We start from the raw sequence: 18248 nt of genomic DNA, 5'->3' as shown, positions 1-18248 counted from the left end.
CTTGCACAGTTTGCAGACATAAGCAAATCTGAATGTGCTATTTCTTATAAATGCCTATATTAGAAACAGCTCAACTAATCAGAAGCAGCAAACAAGCCTGTAATTATATAACTGGGGACTTTCCAGCGGGATAGACCAAAGAAGACAATTTTATAAGTGAAACCAATAAAATGTTTTCTTTGTATTACTTCTGTGCTCACTCTGTAAAAGCCTTCTGCAGTGGAGACCCTGAACCAAGTCTAGTTGGGAGTTTCCCAACTGATGAATAGCTGTGTGCTCAGATAAACTTAAAAAAATTGTGCCTCAGTTTATTTTTTAAACACTATCATATTGGGAATCTAGTCTATTATTTAGTATATCCATCGTATCATGATTGACCATGTTAATATACTTAATAGCCTTCATTTTTCCATTGGAAGTAGCCCCTGTTATTTTAATTTGTTGCTATAGAGTAAATTATTTTATGCCTTTACTTATTTTGGGAACTGTTTTTGGGGATTATTTTGCAACCGTGTTCTGGTTCATAGCCACCAGACACTGCTTTCTGCTTCTTCCAAATATTCAACTTATGTGAGTCCCTATTTCCATATTGGGCTGAATAATTAGTAAAAAGAGGCTGTTCTCAGAACTCTGTATCAGTTATTCTAATACAGAAACACAGCATCATCATTTGTAATCAGAAATGAAATTGGGCAGAGCCCTTGGGGTACACACTCCATACAGAATGTAATTTTGTCACATTTTTTATTAGCTGTGTCAAGGTCCTTTAAAAATGAACGGAAGATGGAGTGATGAAAATGTTCTAAATGACTGTGGTCATGGTTGCACAACGCTGTGAATGTACTAAAAATCATTGACTTGTACACTTTAAATGAATGAATTGTATAGTATGTGAATTCCATCTCAATAAAGCTGTTAGAAATAAATAAAATCTTCAAGTACAGGACACAATTAAATTATTTAAATTAAAAATAATGCTTGTTTATTTAAATGGAAATGATAGATAAACCCAATAAACTGACAAATACATATGATTAAGAATGAAAATGGAGATTCTATTCTTCCTTACAGGAAGGACCCATGGTTCCAAATATACCACCCCAAGAAGCTAGCAACAGGCTACAGATATTTCAGGTGAAACTACATTTTTTTTGTTACATTGACAATGTGTAATTTAAAAAAAAATGATTTTAGGGAAAGATGTGGGTTTTACTTTATAATGGAAAAGTTTGTGTTTCAAGTACATCAGACCTTAATTGTATTCTAATCTGCTAAATGATGCAATTGACTCCTCTGTCTCTTTCCATGCTCCTCTCTACAGAATAGCTCTCTGTATTTTTAGGGAATAAGACTGATTTTCAACTTAAGTATATAACTTATTTTAGTTCTAAGCATTTCATTTGATATGTAAAGTAATAACAAATCATAGTATAGTAAAATTTATCAAAATAATATTTTAAATATTGGCAAATGTTTTCCCTCTGTATTCATTATTTTGTCTTTCTTTTGCATCCATCTCTTTAAATTTCCCCACTTCTTTGTCCTATCTCCTCTGCCTGTACAGTACTCATTGGATCAGGCCAACCATTCACCATCTTTTTCTACACTCAGATTGCTGAGCGCATCTAGAGAAAGTTCACACATTCACATGGATTAATACTTTGAAAATTCATGGATTCTTATGTGAACTTGCTCCTCAGGAGCATCAAGCAATTCTGTTCTTTGCTCCTGGTCTTTTTCCTGTTTCCCACAGTGGCTGAATAGTGTGGTTACTTTCTTTTCATGTCCTCTTTCCCATCTGCATTCTTAGTAATAAAAAAAAAAAAAAAAATCAGATGCCTACTGTGTGACTTGCTCAGAAGAAATTTGATTAAGAAGTGGTTCTTACCTCTAAGCTGCTAAAATCTGATAGAGAGACAGCAAGCTAGAGAGATAATTGCAAGTGCGATGAGAGCTGTGACCTAGGTATGTGATATTGTGTAACGGAAACTGTTGTAATGGAAACAGATGGGCTGTTGGGGCAGATGGAGAAGGCTTCCTGAAAGAGGAAGAATCTAGGCTGCATCTTGAAGGACTAATTAGAGTTAGCCAGGGGAAGAAGGAGGGGAAAAAGAAAGTTAGGCAGAATTTGCAGCTCATACAAAGGCCTGGCAGAGAGGAAACTAGTAGGGCGATATGGGGAGATGTAAGGAGTGTAGGGTAGGTAGTACACCTTTGGGATGCAGTACTAAAGAGGATAGTGATGAGGAATGAGGTGACAGAGCAGGCAGCGAGCACGAGTGGAGGGCCCGGTAGGCAATAACAAGGAGTCTGAATTCTGTCTTGAGGGTTGGAGGGTTCTAAGCGGGGAGTGATACGATCATACTTGAATTTTTAAAATAGTTGTGTTTTTAAAAGATTTTTAGTGGTACTAATGTGGAGACTGGTTTGGAGAGAGGAAGATGAAACTGAGAGCAGTTTTGGTAGCACAAGCAAGACGTTGTAAAGATTGAGACCAAGCAAGTGACACCTGTAGAATGAAGAAATTTGGATGGATCACGAGTTTCTTAATGAAGCAGAATTGACAGACTGGAAACCTGATTTGAGGGAAAAAGTTAAAGCTTTCCAACTTGGGCATATAGATGAAGGTAGAACTGTGTATCCAAGGAGGGAATGTGGTAGGAAGAGTAGCTTTGAGGCTTGTTTGAGCAGATGACCTTATTTTCAAATTTGCAGAGAAAATTTAAGGCATGTGATGTAAACCAATTAATTGGTCAGCAACTGGGACATTATGTGCCAAGATTTTACCCAGGGGTTGCTAATGTAGCTGGGCATTGTGGCATGTGCCTGTAATCCCAGCCTACTCAGAAGGCTGAGGCAGGAGAATTACTTGAACCTGGGAGGTGGAGGTTGCAGTGAGCTGAGATTGCACCACTGTACTCCAGCCTGGGCGACAGAGCAAGACTCCATCTCAAAAACACAAAAACAAAAACGAACAAAACGAAGTAAAACAACAATAACAACAACAAAAAAACCATCTCCAAAAAAAAGACAATGTAGGGCACATCTTTTGCCTTTCTGTACCTTCTGTTCTGCCTGTGCCTCGGGATGTGAGCCAAACAGGCTGTTTGCCGTGCACCTCGCTGGATATGTGACTTGAGGTCAGATTTGCAGACACAACCGTTTTCAAAATGAGGTATACTCCAACTCCCTAAAAAAAAAGCAGGTGCCAAAGTCTGGATCTGCGGAGGTAGAGGTGCCTTATATTGGGCCCTGGATCCTGATGGTGCTCTCTCATGCAAATTTATACGTGTTTTGGGGAGTTCCTGGGCACCCTGCTGTCCTGTTGACAAAGCTGATACTTTATTCCTGTTCAGCTGATGCTGTGGGTCTTTTTATGTTACTTGGAACCTGAAAGAAAAGAAGAGGTAAGTGATTGGCATCCATCAATAGTCTTTACACATTGATAAGTTTTTAAACACCACTATTTTAATGCATTCTAACTTTGATGTTATTGTTTATCCTTCGTTAGTGTTCACATAGTTCCATGGACTCTTCAGCACATTTATTAAGTAACCACCATGCCAAACACCAAGGAATATACAAAGTACAAAATATGGCCCTTGCCCTCTAGGAACTAAGAGTTCATTCGAGTTCCCCCCGTATCTTCGTGTCTTCCCGATCTGGGTCCTGTAAAATATACTAACGTTATCTGTCAGACCTGTATTTTTGTCTAAGCCTTGTGAGGTCTGATGCTGGATATTCTCCAGGGCTGGGAATTTAGGGTTTTCGGGAATATGCTGTGCCACTTACACAGAGTGCTCATATGTCCTCACAGATGGGTTACTTCTGTTGGCATTTGTGCTTTGAACATTGCTAATATTTAGCATCTCAAATATAGGATATTCAAATTCCAATTCAAAAGGAAAAATTAAAAGACATGTGCATTAACTTTGCTGATTTAAGAGGTTAGAATTATTTCAAATGGCATTAAAATTGAATCTTCTTTTTTATAGACTCTTCATTGCATGTAGAGAAAACAGGACTGAATGGATTATACTAACACTTTGCTCATTTGAACCCGGTAGGATAGAGATGGCCAGTCTAAATTACTGAAAAATCCAGAATTGTAGAGTTTTAAAAATGCAGCTTTATTACTTTTAGATGTACTTATGGGAACTCGAAATGTAGGCCTTCTGGAGAAGAAGAAATAATTTTATATAAAACGAGTGCTTTTAGAATGCTTGAAAGCTAACGTGTTTACCTTTTCCTCTGATAGCTTGGTATCAGTATAAATTTGCTTCACAAATCCTTATTTTATAGATATTACTTAATGAGCCTCAACCTAGCTTTTATCCCAATGATAATAAATTCTACTTTAATTCTACTGAATTAATTATATTTTAGTACAATTTAAAAACCTTTGTTACAGGCCAATTTTGATGATCTGTGGAGGAAATTTGTTACGTATTCATCTGGTGAACAACTTTTTGGATTGCCTGTGACTGACTATGAGGTTTTACAAAAAACCAGGTGAGTTTAGAAAATAAGCAAGTATTACATGCAAATAATTAAAATACTATCTATTAGAAGAATCATGTCACCATTAAATCCTTTATTATGCAGAGGACACCACAGCTTGGAGCACAACTGAATATTCTCCTTATTCCAGCTATTCCTGACAAATCGGACACACGGTCTCCTATACAAAAGAAACGTTCTAGGGGAATGGAAAATATGTTGCTAAAATTTTGAGCATGCATGGTCTATATTTAGCCTATGCTTTACTTTTTCTTTGACTGTTTTTGCATAGTGTCAGTGATTATGCAGAAGCACTGCAATTTTGAGTAACTTTTGTTTATTTAGAGGAATAACCCTCCTGGCTCCCCTTGCCTCCTTTTTTTTTTTTTTTTTGAGACGGAGTCTTGCTCTGTCGCCCAGGCTGGAGTGCAGTGGTGCGATCTCGGCACACTGCAAGCTCTGCCTCCTGGGTTCATGCCATTCTCCTGCCTCAGCCTTCCAAGTAGCTGGGATTACAGGTGCCCACCACCATGCCTGGCTAGTTTTTTTGTATTTTTAGTAGAGACGGGGTTTCACCGTGTTAGCCCGGATGGTCTCCATCTCCTGACCTCATGATCCACCCACCTCGACCTCCCAAAGTGCTGGGATTACAGGTGTGAGCCACCGTGCTGGCTCCCCTCGCCTTCTTACTCCATTTATGGTAAAATGCTCTTCCCCATTGAGTAGACATAGAATTTAGTGAGATTGAAGGCCAAATAAGCTAACTGATTATAAATCACATATAAACAAGTGTATTTCAATCGAATTTTAGAATATTCTCAAAGAATTTGAAATATAACTTTCCTTAAAAGCAACATTAATACAGTGATAGAATTAACTCATTAGAGTCTTGGCTTTAGAAAATAACTTTATGCTGACTGCCTTCAAGCCACAGCATGAAAATTTCATGAAAATAGACATGAAATTTTCTAAAGAGAAATGAATGCTTCAGCCATTTAGGGTAGGTGGTTTGTATTCTCTTTCTAAAACAGTTACTCTCCAAATGTAATCCATTAGCCAATTGTGTTAGAATTACAGATGTCTGGCCCTCATTTCTGAGTTACGGAATTGGAACCTCTGGGATTGGGTCCTAGGAAATCTGCATTTTACACACTCCAGGTGATTGTGATGCGCACTCAACCTCAGATCCAATGCGTTCACCCTCAGGCTAGCAGGAGAAATCATCATCACCATTTACCATCTGGACCAACGGACCATTTTCATTTTGATATTTTAAATTTTGTGAATAATTTACACAATGGTGAGAATGGTGAGAAAAGCTTTGAAGCTCATTTTTTTTTTTGTTTTTTGTTTTTTTTTTGAGACAGGATCTCACTCTGTTGCTAGTACTGGAGTGAAGTGGTGGAATCACTCAACTTCCAGAGTTCAAGTGATCCTCCTGCCTCAGCCTCCCAGGTAGCGGGGATTACAGGCGCGTGCCACTGGTCCCGGCTAATTTTAAAAACATTTTTATACAGACAGGAGCCTCCTTATGTTGCCCAGGCTGGTCTTGAACTTTGGGGCTCAAGTGATCCTCCCACCTTGGTCTCCCAATGTGTTGGGATTTCAGGTGTGAGCCCCTGCACCCAGCCAAGAAGCACTTTTTAAAATTTTTATTTTTAAGATGGAGTTTCACTCTTGTTGCCCAGGCTGGAGTGCAATGGTGTGATCTCGACTCACTGCAACCTCCACCTCCTGAATTCAAGCGATTCGCCTGCCTCAGCCTGCCAGGTAGCTGGGATTATAGGCATGTGCTACCATACCTGGTTAATTTTATATTTTTAGTAGAGACAGGCTTTCATCGTGTTGGTCAGGCTGGTCTCAAACTCTTGACCTCAGGTCATCCACCTGCCTTGGCCTCCCAAAGTGCTGGGATTACAGGCGTGAGTCACCATGTCTGGTGGAGAAGCACTTTTATTAGAAGATTTAATAAGAATTTAAGCAGAGTAAACTCAAACTTTTATTCTGTAATATCCTGGATTGAAGATGTATGTATACAAAATGGGGACCAGCATTGTATGAGACTAACTCCTCATCAGCTGTCATGTGTGAACCTGGAGCATATCCGTGTTGTAAATATGGATTTCATATTTTAAATCATCTCCAGTGAATCTCTGGCTTTATCATTACTTCTGATTTTTCTTGCACTTGCATTGTCAAGATTCAAAACAGTTGAAAACTCAGTCACCTTTTTTTTAAGAGAAGACTGTCATCTGTTTTGCTCCATAAATACAGAAGACTTTACTTTTAGATTTGAATGATCAATTCCAAGAAATTTTAAATTTCTAAATCATCCATTTCCTTGAATACACATCTCACTTCAACGTTTGTCCACTTATGAAATGTATCAAATAAAACTTATGTAAATATCATAAATAACGAAGGAACACTATGACTTGTCTTTTTCACAAAATGGGATAGTCTAGGTTCTTGTTACAAAATATAGCATGATAGAAGTCTACAGAAATATATTGTTTACTTATAAATTACTGGATTTTATAAAATTCATCTAGGTTATCATCATCTGAAGACATAGATTGAGATTTCACATATTAATCAATTTCACCATCAAAAGGAAATGCTGCTGTCTCTTTTCTGTTTAATACTTGGAAAACACATTTCTTTGTCAATTTTCTTCTCTTTGCCCTTTTAGTTAGAAAATGAAAAATTCTGAATTCTTAACTGTATTAAATAAAAGCTAAACAAGCAAAAATCAAAAGACTACAAAAATGGTGTCTCTGGCATTCTTCTTATATACTTTTTTGAAAGATTTTGCAATACTTTATGTAACACAATAAGAAGCCTGGAGGATGATACAATAGTCACTTTTTTTTCGCTATTGAATTACCCTTTAGGCAATGTCATCATTCTTTTTTCTTATTTTTTTTAGTCATTTTTAGCATAGTTGAGAATAATAATAAGTAATAATGAAATAATTCTAAGAATGATGAAAAATGAATCAAGAATTGGAAAAATAAGACAACTAAGATTGCAGAATGTGTTTTCAATTTGTAAAAGGATCTTCTACACCTACATGGTAATTACAAGATAGAATGGGCTGAGCACGGTGGCTCATGCTTGTAATCCCAGCACTTAGGGAGGCTGAGGCAGACGGATCACCTGAGATCAGGAGTTCAAGACCAGCCTGGCTAACATCACGAAACCCTGTCTACTAAAAATACAAAAATTAGCTGGGGGTGGTGGCACCTGCCTGTAATCTCAGCTACTCGGGAGGCTGAGGCAGGAGAATCGCTTGAACTCAGGAGACAGAGATCACGGTGAGCCGAGATCGTGCCACTGTACTCCAGCCTGGGCAACGGAGCGAGATTCTCTCTCAAAAATAAAATAAAATAATAGAATGACTTGACTTCATTAAAAAATTTATTTTTGGTTTTTGAAGTATCTCTAATGAAGAATAAAAGTTGTGAATGTCAATCCTTATGAATAAACTTGAAAACTAAAATTGAATCCAGTAGAACCTTATGGTATACTAAGGGCTGAGGAATTTCTGGGAGAATCCACAAATTCTGTTAAGTGGTCAATTTGGTGTTTTACACATTTAAGAATTTTTCTTTACTCGGACCTTTTATTCTTGTTTTAAATACAGAAACTTCATCTGGGCACATGTGGGATTTTGTTGTTTGTTTGTTTTGGATAGGGTCTTGTTCTGTTGCTCAGGCTGGAGTGCAGTGGTGCAATCATAGTTCACTGCAGCCTTGAACTCCTGGGCTCAAGCAGTCCTTTCACATCACCCTCCCAAGTAGCTGGGACTACAGTCACATGCCACCACACCTGGCCACATGAGGGAAAACTTCTGGTAGGAATGGGATGTTTAAGCTCAGTCTTAAAGGCAGACCAGGACTTAGTCGAGGGAAACGTTCTCATAAAATCCAGCTTGTATTTGAAAGAAAAAAAGTCAAATGAAACCTTAGCCGCAGCTATGACCTTATCATTAAGTTTTGGTCAATTGTTTGCAATGATTGGTGTAGTAAGTTTCTCATTAAAAAATAGCAAGGTTTTTTCTTTACAAAATGAACCATTTGCTAATGTCAAGTTATAGTATGATCTGGAATATTTGGGAGCTGTAAACTTGACCTTAATAGCAGATCTTTAACAAAGTCCTTGTATTGAAAACGGATATAGTTGTATGCATTTGGTATCTATAAGACACTGTACACACAATGTATGAAATATTTGATTGGATGAACTCTGCCTTTCCAGTAATGGAATTTATTAAATACTATACATGATGAGATAACTTAATTACTTTGTTTCCCAGAAAAGAACTCAACTTGCTGCAGAAGCTGTATGGATTGTATGACACTGTAATGAGCAGTATTAGTGGTTATTATGAAATACTTTGGGGAGATGTAGATATTGAAAAAATTAATGCAGAACTGCTGGAATTTCAAAACAGGTGAGTCTCAATGGAATTTTTTATAATGCCTATCTTCTTAGGATCCTATAGGTATTTCAGAAGCTAATTTATTCCCTAATATACTACTGTATATACATAAAACCTTCTTCAAAGAAATGCGAAGGTGGCATTTTTTTTCTCTTTCTTTCTGAAAGATGTCGTAAACTTCCAAAAGGACTTAAAGACTGGCAAGCTTTTTTGGATCTCAGAAAGAGAATTGATGATTTCAGTGAGTCATGTCCTCTACTGGAAATGATGACCAATAAGGCCATGAAACAGAGGCACTGGGATAGAATCTCCGAATTAACTGGAACCCCATTTGATGTGGAATCTGATTCTTTTTGCCTTAGAAATATCATGGAAGCACCACTCCTTAAAAATAAGGATGATATTGAGGTACATAAGTGTATACGTTCTTATCAATGATCCATTAAAGAATGTCCCTTTTTTCTTTTCTGAGAGTTGTAGATATTTTATGAGAGGTTGGACTAATTGCCCTCTGTAATGCACCCTCAAAATTTGGAATGATCCTGAACATTCTTGACTTTTATGAAATAATCTTGTTACTCAATGAGATTATACGATTATTTGAAATACATTATTTGAAATACATTTGTTTTGGAGCCCTTCAATATTATCTTCCTTGTCCCCAGAATGCACTTCCACTTAAAAAATATTTGTTTATTTATGTATTGTGTTCTTGGTGAATCCCTCTATTTTCCAAATTTCTAATTTTATGTTTTTTCTTGTTCAGTCTATTAAGTTTTTAGAATTTTCTATTATTACATTTTTCCTTTCCAAGATTTTTAATTGGTTCTTTTTTGTGGCCACGATTTTTTTTCATTTTTGCATTAAAATTTTTCTGTCCTTTTTGTAGATTCTTAGATCTACAGAGTCTTAAATCTATATATATTTCCAGATCTGTAGGTTTCAAATCTATAGATTTATAGATGTCTTCGCTTATCTCTTTGAACATTTTAAACATAATTATTTAAACATTTTTCATTAGAGAAAATTTCAAACACCTACAAAAGTAAAGCTCTCCTTACTCTAACATTTATCAACTCGTGGCCAATATTATTTTATCTATACTATCTTTACCTATACTTCAACAACTGTAAATTAAATATAAAGATGTTTTCAGATTCTTCTTTAAGATTAATTTCACCTGGACTGAATTTTTGCTGTGGTTGCTTTTTATGTTGGCTATCCTCTGAGCCTTAGATTTTTTCATGGATTTTGTCATTTTTATTGGGGTGGCTGGGAGGACTCATTTTGAATGGCAGGATTTCAAAAAATCTGGCTTATATAACGTGTTAAAATTGTCTGTGTCCGTTCATGTCTTAGTTTTCCTTGTTTAGTGGCCTTGTGGTTGCCTCCTCCACTGCCCACATCCCCTCAGCCCCAAGTTGAGAGCCCGAGAGCCAGGGGTTGTAACAGCGGTCTCCATCCCCCATCCCCTCCTGTGCTGTGGTGTGATGATCCAGGCATGCGCTGACCTGTTTCAGGTCCTGGTTGTGGGGCTGGCTTTGTGTCACCCCATCCCCCAGGTCCACGTTCCATTTAATCCAGTTGCCTAGATGGCAGCTGGAGGCGGTGTTTTCAGCCTCCTTCCATGATTGGAGGGCGCTAGACCCCAGCTCAGGTGCTCCTCCTATAGATCGTTTCTATTCTTCTTCACCCCATGGGAACCAGAGGCTTGGCCCCAGTGACCGGGGCCCTCAGGCCTGTGTTTCAGCTCCACCAAATGGTCTGCATAGCTTTTCCACTTTTGGTTCATGGAGATGTTTATCTTGTTTTTAAGGCTGGTTGTTTGCTTTTGTACTTACTTTAAAAAAATTATTTTATCCATTATTCTATGTTTTTGGAGTTAAGAAAATGCACCATGTGACCAGAAATCTCCCAAATATATGGTTTGGGTTTTCTGCCTTCCCCTACCTCTTTTTGACAACGTGTGTACACAAAAAGCTTTTCTTTCAAAGCATTTTTGTCCTATTTGTAAATATCACAAAGAAACAAAGAGTTAGAAACACTTTGGCTGACCATCTGCTTCTTATAAGTATGTGTTTATACTTAATAATGTAGCCATTCGTAGGCTGTGGTTTATTATACAATTTCAAGTAATTCCAGGATTCTGTTAATTCCTCTTGGTACACAAAACAGAATCTTAGTACTGTCTACCCAGATACGTCTAGTTGCTCAGCCACACATGCCCTAGCATTAGCCAAATTAGATTCCTGCTGTTACTGGACTCACTGCCTCTAAAGGAAGCCTCCCCTTCAGGACAGAATTTCCTCTTCCTCCCAGAGAGCCTGTGCTGGAATCTCACCTCTTCCTCTGTGAAGCCGTTCCTCCTCAGCACAGGCCTCTGTCCTCAGACATCACCATGGTTCACATCATTCTTAGGACATTTATTCCACACTAATTTGTGTTATGATCATTTGTGGAAACATCTCACACCTTTAAATTCTTTTTCATCTCTGTGATTCTAACTATGAACACAAGTTGAGGCATTGTGGGGAAAATATGTTACTTTTATTTTCTTTCATGAGTCTTTCTTATTAAGTATTCCCCCCAAAATATGGAAAAACCCATAAGAAAAAAACAATTGATGTTTAAGCAAATGAGATATTCATATTAGGACCAGAACAGGCAGGAATATAGTAATATCTATATGTTACTTGAAAGTGTTCAAAAGACTGTTGTGTATGTTCTCATTTGATTCTCATAGCTAACCTCTGGGATAGACAGGGCAGCTGTGATTATCCCCATTTTAGCCAGAAGCTCCAATTGAAAACATAATCTGAAAAATGATTATTTAAGTTCCATTGTTTCATGTATGTGGTACAGAAAAATAATTAGTAGTAGGCGAGTCATAAGGCTCTAGTGTCAAGTTGCAACACACTGATCTGAAGCCTTTTCTTGGCTGTAAAATGACTACATGAACTGGGTGACTTCCAGGTCCCTTTCAAGCTAAAAAAAATTCTATGATTTTGTGATGCACTTAATTTGTAGTTGAAAACATCATGACATATTCTTTGCTTTTCATTCAAAGGATATTTGCATATCTGCCATTAAGGAGAAGGATATCGAAGCCAAGCTGACTCAGGTGATTGAGAATTGGACCAACCAAAATCTGAGTTTTGCAGCATTTAAGGGAAAAGGAGAGCTCCTGCTCAAAGGAACCGAATCGGGAGAAATTATCACTTTGATGGAGGATAGTTTAATGGTCTTAGGGTCCTTACTCAGCAACAGGTAATTTTATAATTTGGGGGAGAGGTTTAAATGGGATATTTAGGGTTATAAAATTCTAAGTAAAAGCTCAGTTTTAGAGCTCTTGCATTGGATAGGATTCTGCACTAAATTGCTCTATCTTGTCTGTCCCTATATGAACTGCCCGTTTTCCCTAATAATCATGGCCTCCATCTCTTCTTTAATGGTACTCGTCTCCCCTTCCCTATTTTTCCTGGTGGGCCCCATCCTAATTAGTCCTCCCCAAACTGGCAGCTTGTCCTCTGAAGGTCTTGGCTCCCCACTGAGATGACCTCTTCATTTTATCTTTTCTCTCCTTTGTTCCTCTGATTTGACATCATTGACCTCTTGGCTAATCCTGTTCAAGCATTCACCCAATGACCCAGTAAAAGCCTGCTGGCCACCCGTGAGAGCAATCTACCACTAGAGCAATCTGCCCATGAGGGGCTTGGCACTTACGTAGAGACTTTCATTTTTTATGGTGAAAAGAGGCTGAGACCATTATGGTCTGAATGAGGTCACCTGTTCATCATTGAACTACGGACCAGCTCGAAGGTACCTATGATCTCGAGTGCAGCTTTAGGAAATTCTTATAGGACTTAGTCAGATTAAATATTCTGTCAGGTCTTTGGCACTGGCAACCTCTATTCCTCTAACTGACTATGCAGTAGTTCTCAACTATTCTTCACCTGAACACACCTAAGAAATAGCTAATATCCCTTTTCCAGGTTGGAATCACTGGTTAGTGAGTGGCATCCTGCGTGACCTCTGGCTCCAGGGGCTGTCTTGTATTTGTGTAATGACAAAGCTGCCAGTCCAGGGAGTTCTTGGTTGAATTTATAAAGGTCAAGGTCCTCGGATGCATCCTCTGCTTTCAGGGAATCCTGGCAAAGGTGACCATAGGATATTCAGTAGTTTCTAGACTTCGTGGGCTACTGTTTCCCTATGGTTCATTGCAGATTTTGCCGTCTGACTTCCTGGATGATAACCTCTTGAAGAAGGGCTGTAGATTCACCTGGGCAGTGTCTGCAGCCAAGAAATTCAGGATTTGAAGCCTTTCTTAAATTCATACTTACTTGGACATAACCTGATTAGTAAAATACCTATTTGTGTATTAGTAAACTCAATGTTTACAAACTTCTGGCCTTGCCAGAAAGAGTATAAGGATAGCTAAGAAGTCATCACATTCTGGGAGATTCTCCTCCTAGAGAACTTTGCAGTGCCAAGTTAGTTCTGGAAAGCCTGTTCCAGAACTAACCACAGACTGACCTAGTAGTGAGTCATACCTGCTAGATCTCTAGGACTACTTTGATGTGACTTCAGAAGGAAGCTGTATGTCTTCTTGGGTGAGACTTGACTGTAGATGTTGCCTGGATTGTGACACTTCCCTGGTGGATCCCTGATTCCATGGGACTTCATGGGACATGGTGGGTTTGACCACACAAAGTTGTACAATTGCAGGTATCTGGCCAAAAAAACCAGCTATGCTCGATTTTGTTTCAGATCTCCCTTTTCCGTCTTTAGAAGTTATACACAATCAAGGATGACTTTTTTTTTTCTGTGCAGAACCATTTTTGGCCTATCTAGTTGCTTCATCTCCCTAGATGCCTGTCCATGCCATGCTGTTTTACATGTCTTTATTTGGAAGATGTTTTTGGCATATTGACTGCCTTTCAGCTCTCGACCAGTGGCCCGGGAAACAGTATAAACTGAGTATTGGGAAAAATGCCTCTTACTCCCTGAGCAATTGGATTACCTACCTCCTTGGAACAATTTATGTACAACTCCATTTATAACTTCATGTGTAACATAGGCTTTCAGGGAAGTTATGGGTTGTATTCAGGCATCGGACCGTACCCAGAAAAAACCCCATTCCACAGGTGAATACCTTCAAATCACTCTGGACTAGATCAAGAAGAGTTTGAAGATCCTAGTCAACAAGTGCCACTCACCAGCAAATGCCACTGCACCACATTGAAACTGCTTGCCCCTGCCACACGCTGCAGTAGGCTTCTTGCTGTAACTGTAGGTAGTTGGGGTTTTTACCCAGTAGCCTCCCATTGCTTCCTCCATGGCATCCATTCTATTTCTTGTCTTCCTTTGTTGTGGTCAGCTTTCTGGACCCTTTGTATTCTCATAAAGACTTCAGTAAGTCCTGATGATCAAAAAACAGGAGCCATGCTGTATGGGGGTAGCAACCCTGGGTCTCTAGCACTGCAGAAACTAGTTGTAGTACCTGGTGTAATTCTCTGTCTGTGGGTGGGAAGAGAACCTCTGTAAGTGAACATCAGATCTCAAGCTTGACCCTGGCTTTGTGGTCATCTTTCTCCAGGTGAACCTGGTGATACCTAACCCTCTCCTGATCTTTAGGGATCTGATTTGTCCTGTCCCTTTAGAGATAGTCTGTCTCTTGCTGAATGAAACCTTCAAGACCATTCATAAAAGGAAAATCCCTGGATAGTGGTCTCTTTCCCTGGATTCAATAGTTCCACGGACCAGTAACAGTATCTTACGTGTTGCTCTCACAGGCAGTCCCCACTTGGATTTGGTTCACAGAAGTTTTGGAAACTACCTTATTCTTTGTTTGCCATTTACTCCCAGAAGTGACCAGCACATTTCCTTTGCTGGACCTATGCACCATAATACTAGCCCATTCTGACCGGGCACAGTGGCTCACGCTTGTAATCCCAGCACTTAGGGAGGCCAAGGTGGGCGGATCATGAGGTCAGGAGATCGAGACCATCCTGGTTAACATGGTGAAACCCTGTCTCTACTAAAAATATAAAAAATTAGCCAGGTGTGGTGGCGGGCACCTGTAGTCCCAGCTACTTGGGAGGCTGAGGTAGGAGAATGGCGTGAACCTGGGAGGCGGAGCTTGCAGTGAGCCGAGATCACATCACTGCACTCCAGCCCTGGTGACAGAGTGAGACTCTGTCTCTAAAAACAAACAAACAAACAAACAAAAACTAGGCCCATTCTTCTATTCTATGACTGACATATGGTAACAGTAAGTAAAATCACTATAGTTATATGAGTTTTATTCATAAAAAGCAACAATTTTTATTAGCTGTATAATATCTATTAGAAACTGCCCTTTTAGGACAAAACATTCATTCCCAAAGTAATATTTCTTCTGTAATTTACTTCGATAAGGCCATACAATTTTCTGAATCTTCTTTGAAACGTGATCTTTTCTGTTCTTACCTTTTAGATACAATGCTCCATTTAAAAAAAATATCCAAAATTGGGTGTATAAATTGTCCACTTCCTCAGATATAATTGAAGAGTGGCTCGTAGTACAGAACCTTTGGGTTTATCTTGAAGCCGTCTTTGTAGGTGGAGATATTGCCAAACAGCTGCCTCAGGTAAATACAACTTTTGTAATTACTGATAAAATAATTTGGTGTATGTTGTCTATATGTCTCTGTAAAAGTCTTCGCAAAGACGTATGGTCAAAGCTTAACTATGCCAGGGTTTGGCAAACTATGGCCCACTTGCCTGTTTTTGTAAATAAAGTTTTATTGGAACACAGCCACATCCATTCCTTTATATATTGTCTGTGGCTGCTTTAGCACCACAACAGCAGACTTGAGTAGTTATAACTCAGATTATATGGCCCAAAAAGTCTAAGATCTTTAATATCTGGCCCTTTACAGAAAAAGTTTTTTAGAAAGTGCTGACCTCTGATTAGCAGAAAGAAGAAACTCACGTAGTTTTAAACAGTGAATAATCTCGAGGTTGTTTGAAGATGTGAGGTACATTCAAATGCGGTACTATTATAGTAGTTCATCTTTTCTAAGAGTTAACCTCATAATATTCCTCTGAGAGTAGTATTAAAATTAATCTATGTTCTGTAAGCACAGATTAACTTTTGTTAATTCTTAGTAAGTCTTCTACTAACAGATCAGAAACATACTGTGGAGCAAGAAAACAGCCTTGGGATGCTGTAACAAAACCTTTAGAACAGCTCTATTGGGGCCTTTTAAATAAATGCCAATAACTATAATAACTGATAGGTTTAGTTGATGAAGGTAACTTTGCTCTTAGAAAACTAAGCCTGCTCTTCCTAAACTTCCATATTTACAAACAGGGTCTATATAGGTTAAAAATCAAGGATAAAAGAGTTTGTTTTTTTTTTTTTTTTTTTTTTTAATGACTGATTTCCTTTGTACTATAGCACATTTTTAAAACATTAAACTGAAATATATCATTTTTGTTTTTAATCAGAAGACTCTATTTTTAAAAGAGGAAAGATTATGCCAATTTCTAGAGGCATTTTTGCAACTGAGTGCAAAGCTTAATATCATTCATAGTAAACAGAAAATTTTCACTTGCGAAAATGGAAATGAAACTTTGTTTTGTGGCTTTACTGTCTTTTTTCTTTTTTTTCCCCTGCCCTGGGGTACTATTGAGCTGCAGTTATTCCAAGGATCCTGAGATCAAATTATTTTCATGCTTCTTCAGTTTGCTCATCAAACCAAAACACCTGGGGTGCTGAAACACTAGATTGGAACTTTAAGTTGATAGCTCTGCAAATTAATCATGTGGTACTTTGAAAAACATATTAAATGCAATGAAACAAATAAGCAATAAGCCTCATTGTGATAAAGTAGCATTTTAATATGCAGTTTTATAACTTCGGGTTTGTGTCGCTCAGAATTAATTCAAATGAAAAAAAAATTGTCTGTTTAAATTATGCAGCCTGAGACTAATAGAGGCTGGTTTGAAGAACTATAGAAAATTCCAAGGTGAAGACTTAGCTGTTTCTCAGTTATCCAAATGCTAATCTTTACTGGCTATGGATTCGTTTTCAGGAAGCAAAACGTTTTCAGAATATTGACAAGTCTTGGATAAAAATAATGCAGCGAGCTCATGAGAATCCCAACGTGATTAATTGCTGTGTTGGAGATGAAACCATGGGACAACTTTTACCTCATTTACATGAGCAGTTGGAAGTATGTCAGAAGTCACTCACAGGGTAAGAGTTTAATTTTTAAATCATGTATCATTTTGTATGTGACAGTGTTTTATCCCAAACTTACTGGTATTGACTACATTTCTGGTTTGGTAGTGACGGTTAAAGTGAGGATAGGAACTTAAAATTTCACGTAGATTGAACTTTTCTGTGAGGAAGGCACCTTTGACTCCCATGGGGGTGGTTAAGGCATTGTATTTGTTTCCTTGGGCTGCTGTAACAAATTTCCACAGATGGTTGGCTGAAAGCAACAGAAATTCATTCTCTCATAGTTGTAGAAACAAGAAGTCTGAAATCAAGGTGTTGGCTCCCTCTGAAGACTCTAAGAGAGGATCTTCCCTTGCCTCTTTTGGCTTCTGGTGGCTGTAGGAGTTTTTTGGCTTGTGCCTTGGTAATTCCAATCTCTGCCTCTGTCTTCACTTGGCCTTCTCCTCCTCTTCCTATATGTCTCTTATGACGACATTTGTCATTGGATTCAGGGCTCTTCAAGATCCTTATCTTCATTCCCTCTGCAAAAGCCCTTTTTCCAAATAAGGTCACCCTCATGGATTTCAGGGAATAGGACGTGGACATGTCTTTTTGAGGGCTAACATTCAAGCCACTGCAGGCGTAGAATAGAAATATGCACTAAGGGAACAATTCACCAGACAAATTCACAGATCATTTTTATTTTATTTTATTTTTACTGTCACAAGAGGATAGATGTCAGTATAATTTTTTAAAGCCAGTTCATTTTCAATCTCTATTTGAAATAGGGTGATGATACATCCTGGTTTGTCCAAGTTTATGCCTCTGTCCTGGCGTAATGGTTAGTTGTCTTCCCTTTCACTCTCAGAATGCGTTGGTTTGGAGATAAGGTTTGTTCTCCCCTTGGGTTTAAGCCATGAGGTTTCCAACAGTCTTAGAAAGGTCAGAGGAGGGCCGGGCGCGGTGGCTCAAACCTGTCAGCACTTTGGAAGGCCGAGACGGGTGGATCAAGAGGTCAGAAGATTGAGACCATCCTGGCTAACATGGTGAAACCTCGTCTCTACTAAAAAAAAATACAAAAAAGACTAGCCGGGCGAG

General features: G+C 38.5%; 1 protein-coding gene across 3 annotated transcripts in view; it reads left to right on the top strand.

Annotated features, from left to right (window-relative positions):
• The window catches only part of LOC105474557 (dynein axonemal heavy chain 8), a 316668-nt gene that overhangs the window by 117877 nt on the left and 180543 nt on the right, over positions 1 to 18248 (top strand). For all 3 annotated transcript variants that reach the window (XM_011729344.2, XM_011729345.2, XM_011729346.2), the window contains exons 32-38: positions 1072 to 1134; positions 4412 to 4512; positions 8819 to 8956; positions 9112 to 9352; positions 12012 to 12211; positions 15420 to 15573; positions 17023 to 17186. In XM_011729344.2, the coding sequence (XP_011727646.2) occupies positions 1072 to 1134; positions 4412 to 4512; positions 8819 to 8956; positions 9112 to 9352; positions 12012 to 12211; positions 15420 to 15573; positions 17023 to 17186 (1061 nt within the window). The remainder of the gene's footprint in view (positions 1 to 1071; positions 1135 to 4411; positions 4513 to 8818; positions 8957 to 9111; positions 9353 to 12011; positions 12212 to 15419; positions 15574 to 17022; positions 17187 to 18248) is intronic.

Source organism: Macaca nemestrina, chromosome 5, assembly GCF_043159975.1.
Source record: "Macaca nemestrina isolate mMacNem1 chromosome 5, mMacNem.hap1, whole genome shotgun sequence".
Taxonomy (NCBI): domain Eukaryota; kingdom Metazoa; phylum Chordata; class Mammalia; order Primates; family Cercopithecidae; genus Macaca; species Macaca nemestrina.
Note: the sequence above shows the minus strand (reverse complement) of the source record. Positions and strands in the feature narration are given on the sequence as shown.